General features: G+C 48.4%; 1 protein-coding gene across 3 annotated transcripts in view; it reads left to right on the plus strand.

Moving 5' to 3' along the window:
- The window catches only part of Igsf3 (immunoglobulin superfamily member 3), an 87,667-nt gene that overhangs the window by 34,319 nt on the left and 32,641 nt on the right, over nucleotides 1–20,707 (plus strand). For all 3 annotated transcript variants that reach the window (XM_046458272.2, XM_046458273.2, XM_046458274.2), the window contains exons 3-4: nucleotides 12,832–13,209; nucleotides 15,730–16,140. In XM_046458272.2, the coding sequence (XP_046314228.1) occupies nucleotides 12,832–13,209; nucleotides 15,730–16,140 (789 nt within the window). The remainder of the gene's footprint in view (nucleotides 1–12,831; nucleotides 13,210–15,729; nucleotides 16,141–20,707) is intronic.

Raw genomic sequence — 20,707 nt, forward strand, 5'->3', positions numbered from 1 at the left:
CCGGTGGAGACCCCACCATCTTCTCCCCAGCAGTTGTCCAAGGCCTGGGATTGGCTTTGCACTGCCCCCTGGGTGCCCCCCGTTCTTGTCTCTTGATCGCATTTCTTTGGATGGGTCCTTCCAGACTCCCCCCTCTGCCCACATTATTTGCTCTATGGGGGGGGGGGGCCTCAGTGGCTCTCACGTATGTCACTTCAGGAGTTTTCTGCTAGGACTCCTTTTGCCATCTCTCCTGCTAGAACCATCTCCCCGAGACACGATTCAGAATGTTTGCTTTCTTCTTTATGCTCTTCAGGGGCTGTACCCTGCCCAGGGGCGGAAGCCCAAGCTCTTCAGCATGGCACCTGAGCCTGGCCCTGGCCTGGCCACTTTCTGCTGCATTGTCTTGGTCGTCCCTTACCCCTCTGCACCACCATCCACCCACTGTCGTGAAGCTCCTGCATTTCTCTGGACTCCAGCTCCCTGGGTCACTCTTCATGTCCTCAAGCTGCCCTGTGTTGACACCCTGCATTACACCCGAACCTCCATCCAGAAGGACCCACTCCTCCTGTTGAACACCTGGCACAGGAGACCTCTCTTCTGTGGGTCCTTCCTGACCCGTCCCCCATAGTTAGAAGGGACCCTTGGCTCCATTCTCCATGTCCTTCACAGCACCATTCATATATCTGTCTCCCCCTCCTCCACTGTGAGGATGTGGGTCTTGTCACCTGGCCCTTTGACACTGTGACCATCAAAGAAGAGGCACCATAAATATTTGTGAATGAATTCGTGAAAGGAGCCTGGAGTCAGAGGTGGTGGGTGATGCTTGTTCTGCATCTCTCTCTGGCAGTTTCTTGGACCCTCAGTTTGCGCGTATCTGTGAAGAGGAGACAACATGGTGTGGTGCTCCTTCTTCCCTGCACTTCTCCTGTGGGGGCTGCTGCAGGTTCATCCCGGCCCCAAGGGTTCTGCTTCCTGTGTTTGTGATGCTGTGCCCTGCTCAGGACCCACTACCTGTCCATTGTCATGCTTAAAGCACGTAACCTTGAATTCACAAAGGTGCAACCCCACGGCTGCCCACAGATGAGGGCAAAGGGCAAGAGCCCAGAGCACCAACAATGAAAGTCAAAGTCAAGGAGGAAGGAATGGCCATGGGTCATTTATGACAGTGACAGGTACTGGGAAAAACCCCCAGTTGAGTATAGACAGTGCTCTGTGAGGGTGCTCTCTGTATTTCCAAGGTCCCTGGCTGCCCACACTCACTGCAGGGGGAGGTGGTTGTATGCTGAGTGATGGAATACAGATGCTCAAATGGGCACAGCTGGCTACACCTGGCTAGAGTGAAATGTATATCATTAAAGGCCCTCAAATCTACAGTTTTGGAAAGCTGGTTAACAGAAAAAGTTCCTTGGCCATTGCAATTGCTGTCTGGGGAATTTGCACTCGAGCCGGGTGAGTCCGGCAGGGCAATAGACATGTGTGGGCTGAATGTTTGGAGCCCAGGTCTGTGGCCAGGAGAATAAAGGGGATCCCTGGAGAGCAGAGGGACAAGGGGACTGTCCTGAGGAGCATGGTTGGAATTAACAAGGCTTTCCAGTTCTGGTCTTCTGAGACTTCACGGTGCCCTGAGCTGTACCCTTGGGCTGCTTTGAAGTCTCATGCGCTTTTTGAACCCTCTTTGCCCTCTCTGCCTCCTCTACTCTGTGATTATCCAGATGACATCCAAGAGGACATGCTGTGGGCTCATTGCTAGTGATTCCACCACTAAAGGGTCACCACAGTTCCTCCAGGAGACCAAGGAATGTCACTGAGAAGGCTCTGGCCGGTGGGATCCCACTTGGTTTGGGGAGAAATGCATATTATTAATGGCCCTCAAATCTACAATTGAGCATTGGTGGTGTGTACAGGGGTGCTTTCAGGGGTGGGTGCTGGAGGGCTGCTCCTAGAGCAGGCTCCTCTGAAGACCCCCAACTCAGAAGTCTACAGGTTCCTTGACAGCTCAACAGCCCTGTTTTCTATGTCCATGGGGTGGTGGGAGACGGAAGGAAGGGACATTGTGTTGAGGGATGTGCTGTGCTGACTTCTCGCGGCCTCAGGGAGCCGTGGGCACATCTTCATATCCAGGTCTGTTCCCCAAGCCACTTGAGAAGGTCCTCACAGCCCTCTGCCTTGTTTACCCCTTGCCCACGAACGCTGTCCATGTCTGTAGTCACCGAGGTGAGTGACATCCTGATGCTGCTGAAAGAAACCCTCTGCCGTGTTTTCAGAAAGGGCAGGCTTAGCAGTCCTCTTCCTGGGGCCCCATGAGCATCCAGGGATGCAGGGGTGGAGGGAGGGAGCACACAGAGATGGAGCTTGACAGGCGCAGAGGAGGAGTTATTCCAGGCCTCAAGCTAGCAGGGCGGCAGGGGGGGCCAGTCTAGCAGCCACCTTTCTACCAGACTGAAAATCTGGAGAAACTTAGGGTATCCTAGGTCCAGAAATGAAGCCTACAATTGTAGCAGCAGCTGTGAAGGGGAGCGAGCCACCGTCCCTGCTGTGAGGGGGCGTGAGCCCCCGTCCCTTCCTGGAACTCACTGTGAGCTTGAGGTTCTGCAGCCCACTGGGCTTGGCAGAGCAGGCGGGGCCCCAAGGCTGTCCTCCTCAAAGGAGGAGCCCATTTCCGCTATCTTCGAAACCAGATGGAAAGGAAAAGTGGTCAGGGTAATTACAGGGGGAGCATTTACAGGCAAGTAATCGGATCCCGTCTTTTAATTTTTTTTTTTCTCCTCCAGAAAATAGAAGGCAGATACTGGCACTCGTAGTCAACTAGAAGGGTTTGGATTGGGTACTGGTTGAGTCCAGGTGGAGACGAGGAAAAGGCCTACCCTGTGGCCGTGGGCCTATCCTGCTGCCTCTCTTTCCAGATGCTTCTTCCATGCTACCCTTAAGAAGGCCATGAGGGGGCATGCAGAAGATGAATAGAAGTGGAGGGCAGGACTCTGGGGCATGGTCCCCACCTTCTCTGGAGAGGAGTTGGGAGTCATGGCAAGAGGCGAGTGATAGGAGAGAGGGGGCAGAGTTAGAAGAGCAGGAGGTATATGGTCGGTGGGGACATCCTAGTGCCACATATGTTATGGGATGGAAGAGTTAGGGGCTTCCAAGTGATGGCCCTTGTACTAGGACTCACACTAAGCTTATGTGCATGGAGATATTTTTATATCTCTTCCCCACGGTTTAAATGATTATGGTGGGTATGCAAAGAGAGAAGGGCTCACTGATATAGGAAAAAAAAAAAAGAGAGAGAGTGAGAGAGAAAAGAAAGAATAACCTAAATATTCACCAATGTGGTATAATCCTATGATAGAATACTATATAGCTATCCAAAAGGAAAGAACTCGAATTTTATTTGATTTAAAAAAAATTTGAGGAGGAAAACCAAGAAGTGTTAAAACAGTATAAGGGATGATGATATTCATGTAAAAATGCTGGACGATACTATCTGTTATCAATGGCTAAAAGTTATTTTTTTTTAAATTCTGGGTTCAGGAGTGTAGCTCAGCGGTAGATGGCTTGCTTAGCATATATGCAAGGCCCTGAGTTCTATCTCTAGCACCAAGAGAATTCTGGAGAGCTATATCCCTAGGTTACAGTTGTGGTATTCGAAGAAAACGAAGAGGAAGCTAGATGACCAGTGGTGGTAGTCTAAAGAGATCGAAGGCTTGTTATAGTCTAATAGCTAAACATTTCTAAGTCAATATGTCTAACCTAAGTAAATGTTAGATTATGTAAGAATTTTCTGGAGTCATAGCTTAGCAATCCACTCAAGAGGCAGCTTCTGCATTTAGTAATGAGACCATTAGGCAACGGCGGAGCAGCAGCTCCGGGCTCACTAGCTGAATGCCTTGATCGAGGACAATCTGGCAGCCTGGTGACTCAGCAGTGTAGATGTCAGGGAGATGGGAGCCTGTTGGGGTGAAGTGAATCCTTGGTAGTCAGACCTGAGAAGTGGCATCAATAATTTAACATTGATTAATCATTGTCTTTACACCAGCTCTATTTTAGGCACCAGTGGAGATTCAGATAAAAGAAGAAAGAGATGAATGAACAGTATTTTTGCCCTTGGACATCACACCCGGCCAGGCCCCATCTTGTGTCCCTTGACTGTTAATTGGGTCTCCTGCTCCCATTCTTGCCGTCTCTCCACCCATCCTCCAGTTCCACCAGAGCTGTGATTCAGAGACCCGAACCTGAGCTGTCTCTGTGTGGACCTCTGGTAGTCTCTTTCACAGCATCCCTGGCCCCAAAGGAGCTGCTTCACTTTATTGATGTGCCTTTCAGTGCCCTCTTCCTTCTGTGCTGATGCGCCCTCCAGTCGCTTGGCAGACCCGGGCCAACCTCTGCTAATCTGGGGACGTTCTCCATTGTTCACATGTGGCCTGGGCTTCCCTGGCCTCACAGATCCTCTGCTTTCGTGAAGGCTTTTGGACCTACTTTCTCCCTCTCAGAGGCTCAGCCTTGCCCTTTGCACCTGCTTCACTGTTGGCATATTCTGTTGTACAGTAATAGTTATGCCTATTTTTTTGTGGGGGAAGGGGAGGATTATCACCCCTGATTAAAACTCTACCTCATTCATCTCTGCCTTCCACTTTCATTCTAGGTATCCATTGAAAAATAGGTTCTGAAAAAAATCTTGATTGAAAATGTAGTGTATGTATCAGTTATTTTTGCTGTGTAACAAACCATTCCAAAACTCAGTAGCCTAAAACAATTATTTTGTTATGCTCACAGAATCTGAGGGTCAGGGAGTTGGGTGGGGCACAGGAGGTAAGACTGGAGCTTTAGCCAGGGAGATTGCAGGGCTGGGAGGTAGAGGGGTGTATACTCATGTGGCTGGCAGGCACTGTTGGCAGGTGCTTGGAAGCTCTGCTAGGGTTCTGGACCGTGGCTTCTTGAGGAACCTCAAGACCACGTGACTAGCCAAGTGGAAGTTGTGTTGCTGTTCATGGCCCAGCCTTGGAAGTCACACAGTCACAAGCCTGCCCAGATCCAAAGAAAAGCGAATTAAGTTCTACTACTAATTACTACTATTACTACTACTACTTCTTCTTTTCTTCCTTTTTCTCCTCCTCCTCCTCTTCCTCCCCTCCCCCGCCCAGTTCTGGGGATGTAGTTCTGGGCCTCATGCATACTAGGCAAGTACCATACCATTAAGCTGTATCCCTGGCCCCAAACTCTACCTCTTGATGGGAGTGTGGATGGTGACATTGCAGAAGAGACCATGGGACAGGAGATACTTTTATTTTCATGTTTGGAAACTGCAACCTATCATGATGATTGAGAGAATCAGTCCACATCTAGAGTTAATCAATCTCTCTCTCTCTCTCTCTCTCTCTCTCTCTCTCTCTTTTTGGGTGGGGGGAGACCGGGGATTGAACCCAAGGATGCTTAAACACTGAGCCACATCCCCAACCCTTTTTTTAGGTGGTGCTGGAGATTGAACCCAGGGCCTTGTGCATGCAAGGCAAGCACTCTACCAACTGAGCTATATATTCCCACCCCTCCCAATCCTTTTTAATATTTTATTAAGACAGGGCCTAATTGAGTTGATAAGTTTTTTGCTAATCTGCTGAGGCTGGCTTTGCACTCATGATCCTCCTGCCTCAGTATCCCCACGTTGCTGGGATTACAGGCATGCACCACTGTGCCTGGCTGGAGCTAATATACTACAACTGCTGCTGCTAAAGTTAGTGGCTTAACATTTGTTGAGCATATATTATATTCCAGGAATTAAGTTTTAAATATAGCAAGGGCTATGAAGATTACACCATTTTACAGATGGAGAAACTGAGTCTCTGGGAGGCTATGTAATCAGCTCAAGATCTCACAGCTATTGCCTGTGATGTGGGAAGTCAGCAAGGGGGGAGGATTAGGAATTGGCTCCACCCTTCAGGTTTGCTGTTGGGTTGTTTAGAACTGCACTTACTATATGGGAGTTGGTGGCTATTTCAAGGAACATTGGATTTGAGATGGGACACTGGGTTGCCCAATCTGGTCTCGAACTCCTGGGCTCAAGGGATCCTCTTGCCTCAGCCTCCCGAGTAGCTGGGACCACAGGGGTACACCATTGCACCCAGCTCAAGAGACAGCTTTGATGAGAGTAAGAACCCAGAGGCAGGTCCCTGTGCCTGTGGTCTTGTGAAGCTGAGCCTCCAGTTGTCTTGGTTTTGTGGCTCCCCCTGTGCCCTTGAACTTTGACTATACTGTCCCTAGAGGTGGTGACATTAACCTGGCCCTGGCCTTCTTTGTTAATGTGCTTTTCATAATGCAGGTATATTTAGCCCTATTTTATTCACTCCCCAACTTCTTGTCTCAGGTTCAGTATCTGTGCAGGGAAGTCACTGAGAGTGTCTGTCTCATGGGGTCTCTGTGAGGGTTAAAATTAGTTAATGCATAGTTGACACATGCACAGAACTTGGAATAGTGCCAGATACCTGGCGGGGACTCCGTAAGTGCTGGCTCTGGTTCTTGGTAAGGCCCAAGCTTTATGTTTGTCTGTTCCCTAATCTGGAATGGGGTCAAACAGAGGATCTTTTAGCTTATGTTACTTCTTGTCCTCCTTTAGCTGAGGCTGAAAAACAGGAATCCTCAGAAGTTGACTCTGATGTTCTGGCTGACGCTGCTTTCCGGAGCTCCTCTCTTTGAAGCCTTTTAGTTATGTGAAGCACTTATTGGCCTGGTCTCCACCTATCCAGCATGCTGCACGTAGCTGGTCCCAATTTTAACTTGAGGTTACAAGGTTCCCCACTGTGTCCTCTAAGACCAGGTGGGCAAGAAGAGGCAGTTGGCGTTCTATCACTTATCACTGGTGCTCTCAGAGCATGTTCAGTACGAGCCATGGACTACGAGAACCATTAGTCATGTTCTGTGTCATGGAGAAAGTTATTTAACCTTGAAGACCGTTTCCTCCTCTGGTAAATGTGGCTGTAATGAAATCGACCTCGTTCAGTTGCCGTGAGGATTCAATGAGATGATGTATGCAGAGCAGTAAGGACGGTGTCTGGCTCACTGAAGTGTTGATCATTATAGCCATTTATCTTCATCGTAAGAGTACCATGTACTTGCTTATTTAAAAAATGGAGCCAGGCGCAGTGGTGCATGCCTGTAATCCCAGGGATTTCAGAGACTGAGACAGGAGGATCACAAGTTCAAAGCCAGCCTCAGCAATTTAAAGCCACCCTAAGCAACTAAGTGAGACCCTTTCTCAAAAAAAAGGGAGGAGTGCTGGGGATATAGCTCAGTGGCTAAGCACCCCTGGGTTTAATCCCAGTACCAAAATAAATTAATTAATTAAAAAACAAACAGAGAAATAAATATTAAAAAAATGGGATTGAGTGTGGTGCATACCTGTAATCCCAGCTGCTCAGGGGGCTGATCACATGTTTGAGGCCAGCCTCAGCAGCTTAGTGAGACCTTGTCTCCAAATAAAAATAAAAAGGGCTGGGGATGTCACTCAATGATAAAGCACGTCTAAGTTTAGTCCTTAGTACCAAACATAAATAAGCAGGAAAATTGGGGGAAAATAGAGAATAGGAGACATTGATATTCCTGCAAAGGGTGAGGGGGAAATCACTCATATTCACATCTCTGTCATTCAGCCCAATATAGTGTTTTGTATGATCATTTTCTAGGTATAGGTTTTTTTTTTTTTTAATTTATTGCAAATGTAATTTTAACTCAAAGTTAAACAGTAATGTTCTTTTTAATACTCTTATGTTTATAAAAGTTTTTTTTTCCTATTTTTAGATTGATATTGGTAGAAATGAGGCAAAATTTTTAAATATTCATTTGCTGACCTACACAGTATTATTTGATCTGTTGGGTTCCCTGTGAGATTGCTACATTATCTATTACATTGTTTCCATATTACAGACAAAGAAATATACTAGTGGGACTGAGTCACATGCAGAATTTGGGACAAGGGGGTGGTGACAAGGGGGTGGTGGATGAACTTTGGTGATAAGGTAGGCCTCCACTGGAAGAGTAGACGTGAGATGGCAAGGTGAGTCCTCCTGACGCTTTGACGTGCTCCGTCATGCATCTTGATCCTATAAATTGGATCCTGTGCTTAGAGATGTAGGTCCCTGAGCCAAGAACGGGTTCAAAAAAAAAAAAAATGCATGAGAAGCACAGTGTCCTCTCACTGCTGAATCAAAATGCCCCTAGCCAGGATCATCTAGGACTTGGCCACAAAGCAAAAGTTGGAGCATCCTTGGGTAAGCAATATCTTGAGAAACTGTTTAAGTGATAGCATGTGTTTGCCAGGGACTGTCAAACTCCATCTGAAAAGAACATGGCCTTGTGCACTCATCATGATTCTTAATCTTTTTGGGGGGTTGTAAATCCCTTTTGGGGGGTGTTTCGAAATTTGTGGACTCTTTTTCCAAAAGAACTCACATGCACATGCATCATTGTTTTTCATTTGTTGTAACTAATGAAAATGCTCAAGGTATATTTTGGTGCAAAATGAATTACCCCCAAAGGCTTAAAACCACAGTGAACATTTATTATCTCAGACTTCGTGACTCAGGAATTCAGTAGCCTCTGAACTGGGCAATTCTGAGCAGTCTCCCTGGAGGTCCTCTGGGCCCACTATCATCTGAAGGCTTGCCTGGTGCTGGAGAATCCACTCCCAGGTTTCTCAGACTCATAGTTGGGTAGGTTGGTGCTGGCTGTTGGCAAAAGTCCTCATGTGGTCCTCCCTATCAGGTTGCTTTGATGTCCCACTACATGGCATTTGGTTCTTCTTCAGAGTATGTGATCTGAGAGAGCAAGGAGAAACCCCAGTGTCGTCTTATCACCCATGAAGTCACGAGCCATCCATTCATTGTTCATTTCCTGTTGGATACACGGGTAGCCCCATTCAGTGCATAGAGCAGGGTTTGGGGGTGGAGGGTGATGGAGCTTCAGTGCCTCTTCAGCTGGACCACTTTCCCAGCACCTCAGGGTGCTCACTAACCTGTACATGAGGGTCTAGGGTTTCATCACTTGAGCATGATTGGTTAAATCATTGGCTTGGTGACTGGACTCCATCCCCAGCCCCACTTCTCTCCCTGAGGTCTGGCGGTGGTGGTGGTGGTGGTGGTGGGGTGAGGGGAGGTGTTGAAATTTCCAACCCTGTAAGCATGACCAGCTCCTCTCTGGGAACTCTCTAAGGGCCCACCTGGCATTGCTTCATTAGCATAAACTCTTGTATGGCCCAAATCAGCTCATCATGAATATGGAGAGACTCCTATGATTCCGCCAGTTCCAAAGGGTCAAGGAGTTGAGGGCCAGGAACTGGGGCCAAAGACCAAATACTCCCCCCACACCACACCACCACCATTGCACACATTTTACTGCAATAGTGAATACAGAAAAATATTTAGGCAGCAATCATGCATCATTTTTATTTTTTATTAAAAAGTCTTCCTAGTTATAAAACTAGTTCACGCTCATTGCAGAGGATTCGGGGAGGAAGTAAAAAAAAATAAAGAAAAAAACCCTTTGCCACCCTCTAACCCAGTATTTTCTCTCTAGTCCTCTTTATATAGTTATGTATAACACTTTGATCTTTCCTTTTGCTTTACAAAAGTGATATTTGCTTATTGCAAAGGAATCCAAAGAGTACAGAATGTCTGAGGTTTAAGTTTTTTCAAAAAGCAATTCTTGCCTGGGAGGAGCCTTCTGTTGTCGACTGAAGATGGAAGGGGCCCCAGGGATGGAGGATGTAGGGCAGGGCAAGAGACTAGGGTCTGCATGAGGGCGGCAGGGACCACAGCAGGGACAGTAGCAGAAGGGCATTGTGAGGGTGCAGTGTGGAAGGGGAACTAAACTCTCCAGAAGAAAGAGTTAATTTTTATTTCTATGCTAAAATCCACTTCCTAAGTACAGCAGTGTTTTCCGGGATCAAAGGCCCTTCATGGGGTGGGAGGGAAATTAAGGAGACATTTAATAAATGGGTACAGCTGAGTATGTGTGGTTGCAGTACAATCCCAGATTTATTGGTCAGATTGTTTATATATCTTTTCCGGACTGGACAAGTTGTTTTGACCCTGCTGCCCTGGCTCATTCAACGGCCACTTAACACTATTTACCTTGTGTGCAGCAGGTGTGTGTGATCCGCTTACCCTGGTACGGTCTGTGAGTAGAATGCACTCTGGCTAAACTCCTCGTTGCAACATCATGGGCCGGGTCTGGTAGGTCTCAGCTGCATTCTTTGGACAGGGAAAGACAAGAGGAGAATGAAACTTTCTTGAATCAACTCACCGTACGATCTCTAGAAGGAAGGAACTTAAAACCACGGAGAGCCTTAACTTAGGATAGGTTCATGTGAGCATCTGGCCAGCACCATCTTGAGAGAGACATTTTAAAGCAACCTTTCTTGACCCTGGGGGAGCTTTAAGATATCCTATTGCCCAGGCCGCGTTCCAAATCGGTCACGTTGGACAGGTAGAGCTCGCCCTGTGCCCTGTGATTCCCTTGTGGATCCAGGGTTGAGGAGTAGTCCTTAGAGGAAGGTGCCGCGGCCCTGACCTACCTGCAGTCTTCTTTGCAACGTGTGGGGCCTGATTCTTGCTGCTCTGTCATGGAAGGCTGAAATGAAGGAGACCCAAGTGTTATGATTGTCATTAAGTTGTTTTCAAAGTGTCAGCATTTCAGAATGACTACAAACATTTGATTCAACTGTCACAATGTGTGTGTGGGTGGGTGTGTATTTAAAATTGTCATTAAGAGAGTACATATAACCAATGTTATGTGCCAGATTTTAACATTCTGAAAATTACTGACGAGTTCTCTTCTCCATGGTTTTAAATATAGTCATGAATGTCATCAGCCAGAATGTATCACAGTCACATAGCACTTTGCTCCTGTATTCCCCTCCTCTCGCTCCACCCCTCTTTTCCATTTTTTTCTTACTTCTCCTAGAGCCAAGATGGGGTTCTGTGTAAGACTTGGGGAGAAACGGTTCTGTGTGAATTGGATTAGAAGCCACAGACCTTTCCTTGTATAGCCAGCGGTTTTGAGGTCTCTCATCTTGCAGATGTCAGCTTGCTTTGAGGCACAGCCAGCTGGGCTGGCCTGAGAGCTGCCTTCCACTAGGCTTTGAGCATCCCCCCAGTCCCCCCACCAGCTGGGTCCACTTTTGATAGGTTTATGCTGGGGCAGCTGCCCTTCCTATTTGGGGATAGAAGGGAAACTGCCATGGGAGTGATCTGTAGCTAGGAGTGAAGGTAGGCACTGAAGTGTTCTTGAGCAATCGTTGGCCAGAGCCTGTCATCTGTGGATCCAGAGCCACAGAACGTCCAGTCAATTTGGGTCCTAGTAGCAGCTCTTTATTGAGAACTCATTGTGTGCCAGGCACTGTGCTAGGGACTTTATTGATATAGCCAGTTCTGATCCACAGCTACTTCTATGAATAGAACTTGTGTGCTTTTTCTACTATGCTGCTGTGCCTGGCTACTGCTGAGTGGGGTACAAAGGGGAATGCCTCCTCCCACCTTTCGAGTAGCTCAGATACAGTGTGCTGTGTTGGTGTATTAGTCCGTTTTCTATTACTATAACAAAAAGCCTGAGACCGAGCACTGTGTTTTGAAGAAGGTTTATTTAGCTCACGGTTTTAAAAGCTGCAACTCTAAGACTATTGTCCCCATGAGTTCTGCCTCTATGATATTGCTCCATTACAACATGGTGGATGGCATCATGGCAAAAGCCTGTGCAAGAGGTCACATGACGAGACAGGAGCCCAGAGACAAGGGAGAGGCTGGTCTTGCTCTTTTTATAAGGATCCACTCTTGTGGAACCAGTACTCACTCTTCTTGGGCCTTATCTCACACTAGGCCCTGTCTCTTAACGGTATCACCACCCCTCACATCACCACACTGAGGACCAAGCTTCTAGCACATGGACCCTGGCGGGGCTGCCGAGGGACGGGACCCACAGTCAAACCATATCCAGGCTAGAGCAGTTGGCATGTAGTGAGAAGTTCAATTCACCATATTTTATCTGTGTCCCTGTGAAGGGATGCCATGTGACAGAGAACACGCAGAAGGCAGGCAGAAGTGACCTTGGAGAGCCATATCTCCGCCAGAAGGCCGGCGTCCCGGGCGAGTCGGGGCTGAGCGCTGCGGGGCGGCCTGTGGCTGTCCTGTTACACGTTTCGCTGTGCACCGTCTGCTTCCCGCACTTGGCCAGTTGGTGGGAATCTGGGCGGCAGGGATCTGCCTCGGCGCTTCATGTTCAGCTGGCAGCAGCGTGTAGGAGCTCCGCTCCGCTTCCATTTATGGAGGGAAAGGGAAGGAAGGAATGCTCCTTGGGATGGTGGCGGGGAGTAGTTACGTTTGAAAATGTAGAGCGTAGCCCCCCAAAAAGGGCCTCTCTCCAGCCAGCCTTCTAATTAAGGAAGAAACGTTCAATTTCAGCTAGATGGTGTGAGAAGGTTGCTTTCGTTTGTTTTCATCTGAATTTGTGCCAAGGGTTCAACTTTTCCTGCTCGTTTTGTTTAAAACTTTGTAAACAGCCATTAATAATTAGATATAAAACTGCTGCCTAAATGACAGAGGGACTAAGTGAAATTCACAAGGGTCAGCTGCCGAATAAGTAACAGGAGCACGTCCTTGCACGATCAAGTTCCCACATATGCAAATTAGAGACAGTGCTTTAACCACAGAGTGTTTTAATTAATATTTATAAATCACACAGAGCCTCTGAAAGGGCCAATAAGCTATTTATATTATCATCATGTCACACAAATAACAAACCCTCTGGAGATGGCGGCCTGTGTTTGGTCTGAAAAGTAAGCGAGTGTGTTGTGTGTGTCTGCCTCTCCTACAGGTGTGGTGTCAGCACAGCGGCAGGTCACAGTCCAGGAAGGACCCTTGTACAGAACAGAGGGCTCCCACATCACCATCTGGTGCAACGTGAGTGGCTACCAGGGACCCTCCGAGCAGAACTTCCAGTGGTCCATTTACCTGCCGTCCGCCCCAGAGCGGGAGGTGCAGATCGTCAGCACCGTGGACTCTTCTTTCCCCTACGCCATCTATACCCAGCGTGTCCGAGGTGGAAAGATCTTCGTGGAAAGAGTCCAGGGGCACTCGGCTTTATTGCACATCACAGATCTCCAGGCCCGGGACGCCGGGGAGTATGAATGCCACACGCCCAACACCGACGAGCGCTACTTTGGGAGTTACAGTGCCAAGATGAACCTAGTGGGTAAGGAGATGCTGTTTTCATGTGCCAGAGTTAGGCCTGAGTCCCCGTGTCTCGTACCGCGTGTTTGACTTTATCAGGACTCCCCGGATATTTTAGAGGTCGACAGGTGGCATACGTGAACAAAATTTCTGTGCTCACTTGTAAATAATAGAATGCTGGTGTTAAAACTTAAAAGAGAGCTCATGCAAATGTTATGCACTTCAGAGGCTGACCAGACCTCCAGCTGGTGAAAGGGATTATGAAAAAATATAAGGCAAGGACTTTATAGGTGATGATGATATAGAAATGATATACAAGATAGAGACTATTACATCAGCCAGAAGGGAGGTAAAACCCCTGTAGGGACAAAGAGAAACTTCCTTTGCCCCTTCCAATAGGCAGATGAGTAGAATAGTTTTAGGAGGAGGTGTTCATGGGCATGAGGGTAAACTGGAGGAGAGTGACCACCCAGATAACCCAGGGAGGCCCAGATGCTTATAGGTCCCTCTTCACAGGGGAGAAGGGGATGGGGAATAAGGTAATTTTGAGGGGTAATAAGTGATTTTAGGTGAATGAACTGGCCAGTGTTCAGACAACAGTTTGTAAATTATTCTCCCTGGGAAGTGAGTGGGCCAAGAAGACGGACGGTAGCTTGTGACAGAATCTGCCCAGGTGTGGTTGCATTCTTCCGTCTTCCTCCCTGTGGATATGAGTTTAGTTAATGAAAACCCAGGGCAGGGACCAAAGGTAATTGCTTTCTTCTTTGGCAGGTCTGGTCTTTATGCAGATAAGGGAATATCAGAGTATAACCTCTTGCAGCAGATGCTGCTTTCCCAGGGCCTTTCACTGAAAATAATCAGCACATGAGGTTGCCCTATTTTGAGGGGGAATTCCCTGGACTCTTTCAACTGTCAGAAAGGATGGCCCATTTGGACAGGCTCTGAGATGCCCGGGTGCTGCTGAGTTAGGAAGAGAAAGCGGCTGCAGGTCCTTGCTCAGCCCTCTGGCTTCCCGAGTAAGGAGTTGTGAACCCGCCGTCTCCCTCCATGTGTGTTGAGTGACGGGGAGGAGGGGGGGGGGGGCGGCTTTCCACATTGATGGCCCTGGCCACGGTTTTACAAAGCTAGTGTGAAAGGTTAACAAGATCAAGGCTGTTATTTCTCTGCTCAGGTCTTTAAATCTCTGCTTTTTTATTATCACAATTAAGCAGGAGTGTTGATGGTTCTTTGATTAACAGCAACACGGAGTTTTGCTTATTTTTTTTTTTCCTTCCTCAAATAACAGGAGGACTTTAAGACCCAGTTCTGAGATATACACGGAGAAGATGCCACACTGGTTGTGACTGGGGTGCCCTCATCAGAGAGAAGGGTGGTATTTAATCTCCAGAAAGATGTAAGGATCAGGGTCAAATTCCCACCATGGGAACGCAGGGCAGTCTCCTCACTTGCCTGAGTCCTCCCACACTGTGGCTTCCTTCCAGTGTGGACCATTTTGGCTGAAAAATTATATGTGTTAAAAGTAGGGCCCGGGCGTGTCGGCACACGCCTGTAATCCCAGGGGCTTGGGAAGCTCAGGCAGGAGGATTGATAGTTCAAAGCCAGCCACAGCAAAAGCGAGGCGCTAAGCAACTCGGTGAGACCCTGTCTCTTTATAAAATACAAGACAGGGCTAGGGATGGGACTCAGTGGTTAAGTGTCCCAGAAATAGGGGATAGTGAGGATTTTCTCTGCAAAAATCAAAACAAAACCAAAGCTTTCCAAGGGCAATGCGTTGTTGATTAAGTTGTGGAATAGAGAGGACAGTGAGTTGAGGAATAGGGAAAATGAGGCCAGCCTTTGCAATTTCGCAAGGCCCTAGGCAATTTAGCAAGGCCCTGTCTCAAAATAAAAAGAGCGAGGGATGTGGCTCAGTGGTAAAACACTGCCAGGTTCAATCCCCAGTACTAATGAGTGAATGGATAAAGGAAGGATATCAAAGCAATACGGAAATCAACAAGAAGTCAGCGAGGTGTGGTGGTACACACCTGTAATCCCAGTGATTCAGGAGGCTGAGGCAGGAGGATTGCAAGTTCAAAGCCAGCCTCAGCCACTTCTTGAGGCCCTAAGCAACTTAGTAAGACTCCCTTTCAAAATAAAGTAAATAAAAGGGCTTGGGATGCAGCTCAGTGGTTGAGTGCCCCTGGGTTCAATTCCTAGAAACTCCCCCCGCCAAAAAAAAAAAAAAAAGCCTTATTAGACTTAAAAGAAAACTATTTTGACACATTATGTTTAGGAGAGTTAATTCATCACCGTTAATTAAACTGTTAAAGGTAAGTGTGATGTTTCCCTGCCCCCTGAGTGTGTTTCACAGCGAAGCAGAAAACTCTTCCTGTGTATCACCTTTCAGGGTTGTCTGTGGCCTTGGGACAACTGTCAGAGGCAGACTCTGTTGGGAACAGAGGAACAGTTGTGCCTGTGTACACAGAGCAGGGACCTTGCTTCCAGTGAGTCCCAGACGCTGTGGCTTTGTGTCGGCTCACTATTGGGACGTTTTGTGTTGCAGTGATCCCAGACTCCCTGCAGACCACTGCCGTGCCCCAGACCCTGCACAAAGTGGAGCAGGATCCGCTGGAGCTCAGTTGCGAGGTGGCCACAGAGACGGTCCACCACAGCCACCTGTCTGTGACCTGGCTCCGGCAGAAGGGTGGCGAGAAGCCGGTGGAGGTCATTTCCCTGAGCCGGGACTTCATACTGCACTCCAGCAGCGAATACGCCCAGAGGCAGAGCCTGGGGGAGGTGCGGCTGGACAAGCTGGGGAGGACCACCTTCCGCCTCACCATCTTCCACCTGCAGCCTTCTGACCAGGGCGAGTTCTACTGCGAGGCCGCTGAGTGGATCCAGGATCCCGATGGGTCATGGTATGCCATGACCCGGAAGCGCTCCGAGGGTGCCGTGGTCAACGTCCAGCCCACTGGTCAGTTTCTCTGAGCCTCTTGTCCCTGTTTGTCACCTGGTAGCGAGGGTGGTCAGACACTGGGAGGGTGCGGGGACATCTTTGGTTCTCATGTGAAGTTAGAGATGATCTTGCCCGCAGCTGGAAGACACAGGGACATAGGTCTCCTGAGACCTGGTTTTCCAACAAGTTCCAGACAGGTACTGCCCAGGCTGAATCTTGCCTGTTGTCCTGGTTTCTTTACCTACACGCTATTGTGCATTTTTAAAAAATATGAAATTCATTTTAAAATTTGAGAAATTTCACAGAAAGCAATTCTACGTCATGACTCTGGTTCCCATTCCTGTTTAGCCACATCCGATACCCCTTTGCTGGTATTGCCCTTCTTCAGGTACCAATTCATAGAAGACCTTGTGGTTATGAGCCTTTCATTGGAGGCCTAGAATTATGAACTATAGAAATTATTACTTTTTATATTAATATTTATTTAGTGGTGTTTTACAGTTCCCAAACTGCTTTGTCATTTGTTGTCACGATCCCTCAACAGTTTTGTCAGGTGATTAGGTAGGAGCATTTCCATTCCATAGGTGAGGATGTGGAGTACAGATTACTTTATGGAGGGACCTGAGGAAGAGGCCAGTCCAAAGAGCACCGTGTCCCACCATAGATGCTTTCTCAAGGAAGACCTGGGTGGGCCCCTCAGGAAGTTGGGTGATGTGTTGAAGACTGTGGCAAAGTGATAGTGGCCTGGTGAGCTGTATTGATCTCCGGCTTCTCTTGGTGTCTACCACTCTAGGCTCCTGAGCCTGCTAAGCTCCAGGTCAGAGCCAACAGCTCTTGCTATGCCTATTCGGGGCCGGGAGCCAGGATCTCCTATGGGCTACCAGCCCCTGGCTTTGGTTGGAGGATGATCATTAGGTATCCTGAAAGTGACAGTGGCCTGTGAGCCTTTCCTTGTGTTGACACTCACCACTGGTGAGGACTTTGGTGGTCCTGGTGAGGGAGTGGAGATTTGGGTTATAGATGGGCTTCTCTCATCAAGACCTTCTCTTGACCTCCTTTCCCATTTGTTATAGTCAGTTGTCTTGGTTCTGTGTGGTTCCTCTGACATTCAAGAGCAGTGCTTCAGACTCACCAAATTGGACCCTTTATGGGCCTCATCCCAGAGTCCTGAACCAGGGGACCCTTGGGAGGGACCTGGGAATCTGGGTTTCTGGTGCACTTCTCAGGTGATTCTTCGATTGTCTACAGTTTGTCAAGTACAGCTCTAGAGGGAATAGGGAGGAAGGGCTTCTCTGGACATTTATTTAGTGGAGGGACCCCAGGTTTGAAGACTTTTACCAAGGGGTTGGGTTCCTAGACATGGAACAGTGATCCGCTCTGTAGGACCCAGGGCTTTTAGCCTCTTCTGGATCTTCTGAAGTTAAGAAGTCTACCAAAGGGGCTTTATTTCCTATTTTGAATCTTAATGCTTTTAAATTAGGTTGCATCGGTTAATCTTCTTTATTTTAATCTTACCAATTTGGAATTAGGACTTTTTGAATTTGCCCTGCAAACGTATCTGGACTAAGCCAGCAAGGGGAAAATTAACATCACCAAAAGTCGATGACTTTGTGTTCCTGTTCAGGCTCAGTGGTTGCATGACTAACTTTGTCCTTTGCTTTGTTCATTTTAGTCAACACCAGTCAGTCTCTACGGCACTGAAGTCGTGGTGCAAGGCCATAGGGGATGCAGAGATGAGTAACACTTAGTCTCTGTACTTAAGAGTACTTGCAGACCTGGGAACCAGTGGCCAAGGAGAAGGTGCTGAGTGCTCGATAGCATTTGCAGAGTGTTCTGGAAACACAGTAAATGCAAAGATTTTTGCTGCTGTGATTTTTCCCTGGATGGAATATTGGTTAAGAAAAATCCAGGAAGGTTGGTGACTTGATCTGTCTCAAAGCTTGAGGAGATGGAAAGAGGAAGAATCTGAAGGCACAGAATGATTTGTTTGGCAAGTGGAGAAAAGTCATGCATGACTAGATGTTGAGTCGTAGGTATGGGTGGTGGGAGAAGAAAGGAAAGGTAACCTAGGGCCCTAGATCCTGTGGTGTGGAACTTGGACTTGACTCTGTGGACCAGGAGTTTCCAAGCCTGGTTCTTTCTTCTGGGAACTTCCGAGGGGAAGACACCGAGGAACCCCTGGGAGGTGCCTGAGAAGGTCCACCTAGTGCATACACATGTCCGTATGCATGTGTGTGCATCCTGGGGCTCAGGGGGAGGTGTGGGAGGGCCTGAGTCTTCCCCTCTTGCTTCAACCGTGTTGGGCAGCCAAAAGATTTTATATGAAGAAAGGAGTTCTCCTTCCCCACTGCCTCCTGATAAAATTTGAAAAGGGCAGGATAGAGATTTTTAAGCAGTTAGTGACTAATTAGGGGTTTGGAAGGAAGAACTTACGGGGGCCACCTGGAGGCTGCCCAGACAGGTTGGGTTTGAGGTCAAGAGACCTGGTAGAAAAGAGCTGTTACAGCTAGAGCAGTGGCAGTGGCCTGGAAGGGATGCCGTGACCAGAGGCCGAAGGATGGAGGACTTGATGGAGGGAGGAAGCCAGCTGGAGGGAGCCCTGGGGCTGGGCCTGGGGCTCCTGTGGTTCTGGGCACCGTGGGGAGGTTGGAGGTGGAAGCAAGGGTAATGAGACCTGCAGAGTCCTGCTTGAAAGTCAGTTGGGGTGACGCTGGCTGTTCTTTAGTCAAGGAGTCCATCCCTCAAACTCTTAGAGAGATGCTCAAAATGTAGAAGGAGGCCTGTGAGTGAGGAGGACCCAGGGAAAGCCCGTGTGGCCACAGGAGGAAGAGGCTCAGGAGACCTGTAGAGGGGGTCCCTGGGGGGTCAAGGCTCGTTCCAGTGAGAGACAAGACCAGAGTGTTCAGGCAAGCAGGAGGAGAAGCCGAGGGGGAGACGCCAAGGATCCCAAGGGACTTGGGGGGCTCCAGAGGCTGAAGCACACTTGAGAAGAGCCTTTGCTTATGGTGGGGTGGCATAGGGTGAGCCACGGGTGCCATTGGCTAGGTCAGTTACTTGTGGGAGAAGGGCCAGAAGCCAAATTTCAGTGACCGGGACTCGAAAAAGCCTAAATTAATTACTGTCCGTTTACTTGACTGGACATAACCGAAATCTAATTGCTCTTCCGAAAGGGGGCGGTGTTACATATCCTCAACCTGGGAGCATGAAGACTTCCCTGAGCCAGCGGGCATTCCCCTAGGATGCAAAGTCTTTGGCTGGCAAAAGAAGAAAGCCAGTTGCAGCCAGCCTGACCAGGGCAAATGGAAATTCCTGAGGTTCAGGGCACCCCTCATCATGTCCACACTGGCGTTTATGTGGAAGGAGTGCTTTTTTTAGCACTGATGTTGGGTTGTGAATCACTGTCCTTGGGCTGACCAGAGGGCTAATAACAGAGCAGATAGCATGGACGCAGTCCCACGTGGGTGTGCTCATGCGGGCAGACGGTGACGCATTGGCAGGCACTGATACATTGGAGTTGAGCCCTGGAGTTGTTGAGTATAGTTTGCTCTGTCAGGAGGTTTGAGTAAAGGCAGGAAGGAGTTAAGTCGCTGGAGAGAAGGGATGTGTGGGGCAAGACACTGTCCCACTCGGCAGGGGAGTGGGGATGGGGAACGGGTGGGTGCAGAGCTGAGCTGAAGGAACACACACGAAGTATTTGGGTCACGATTCGTGTGTTTTCTCAGGGAAATGGGATTCTCCTCTGCTGAGAGAGTGGGTGGGATCAGGGACGAGTGGGGCAAGGGTCCTAAAGGTAGATGGTGGTTCAGACTGAATGCCATAGAGGGAGGGCAGTTCATGTCGAGACTATAAAGTGTACAGGGAATTCAAACAGCGTTGCGATGGGATTTCCCTTTGATGTTCTCTTTTGGAGGAAGGAGGGGAATTTGGGAAGTGGTCACAGCCAGGGCTCTGTGACTCCATGTGACTCCATGTCCAAGGACAGAAGTCTCCTCCATCCCTCAACTCCTACGTCTTTCCCCTTACTTCTGTGTGGGTGCCTCTGAGATTGGATAACCGCCTCGTGAGTTAACAACTCACTGTGCACCATCATATAGAATGTGGTCCCCATGACGAGCCCTTCTTGCATCTCTCCCCCGTGCCTGGTTGGACACCCAGCTCTTTGGAGAGTGCTTGGGTTCCTTGGCTACTTCGAAGGTGGTCAGGCTGTCAGTGGAAATGGATGGGCACAGCCCACATTTAATCTGGCAGGTGATAGGCCAGCGAGAAGATGTTAGTTTTCATTTCCCCTGTGCCGTGCTGTTGGGGCTTGTCTTATCCACGTCTCACTTCCAGTATTCACATAGGGGTTGAGAGAGAATTTCAGAAGATTCATTTTTGAGTATTTATTGGGATTGGGGTCAGCACCTAGGCCACCATAATTTTTTTCTCACTGACGTGTGAGGTAAATCCTACAATATCTGCTGAAAATACTTGCAGTGGCATTGCTTCTGTGGATATTCAAGGCAAGACCTTTGCAATCTGCCATTTAAGTGATATCAGGAGCTCCTATTGGGTTCTGGGGAGTCTAATCTAGGGCAGTATAAGC

This window comes from Marmota monax, unplaced genomic scaffold, assembly GCF_021218885.2.
Source record: "Marmota monax isolate L192 unplaced genomic scaffold, Marmota_monax_Labrador192_F-V1.1 WCK01_AAM20220418_F8-fsc00087, whole genome shotgun sequence".
Taxonomy (NCBI): Eukaryota; Metazoa; Chordata; class Mammalia; order Rodentia; family Sciuridae; genus Marmota; species Marmota monax.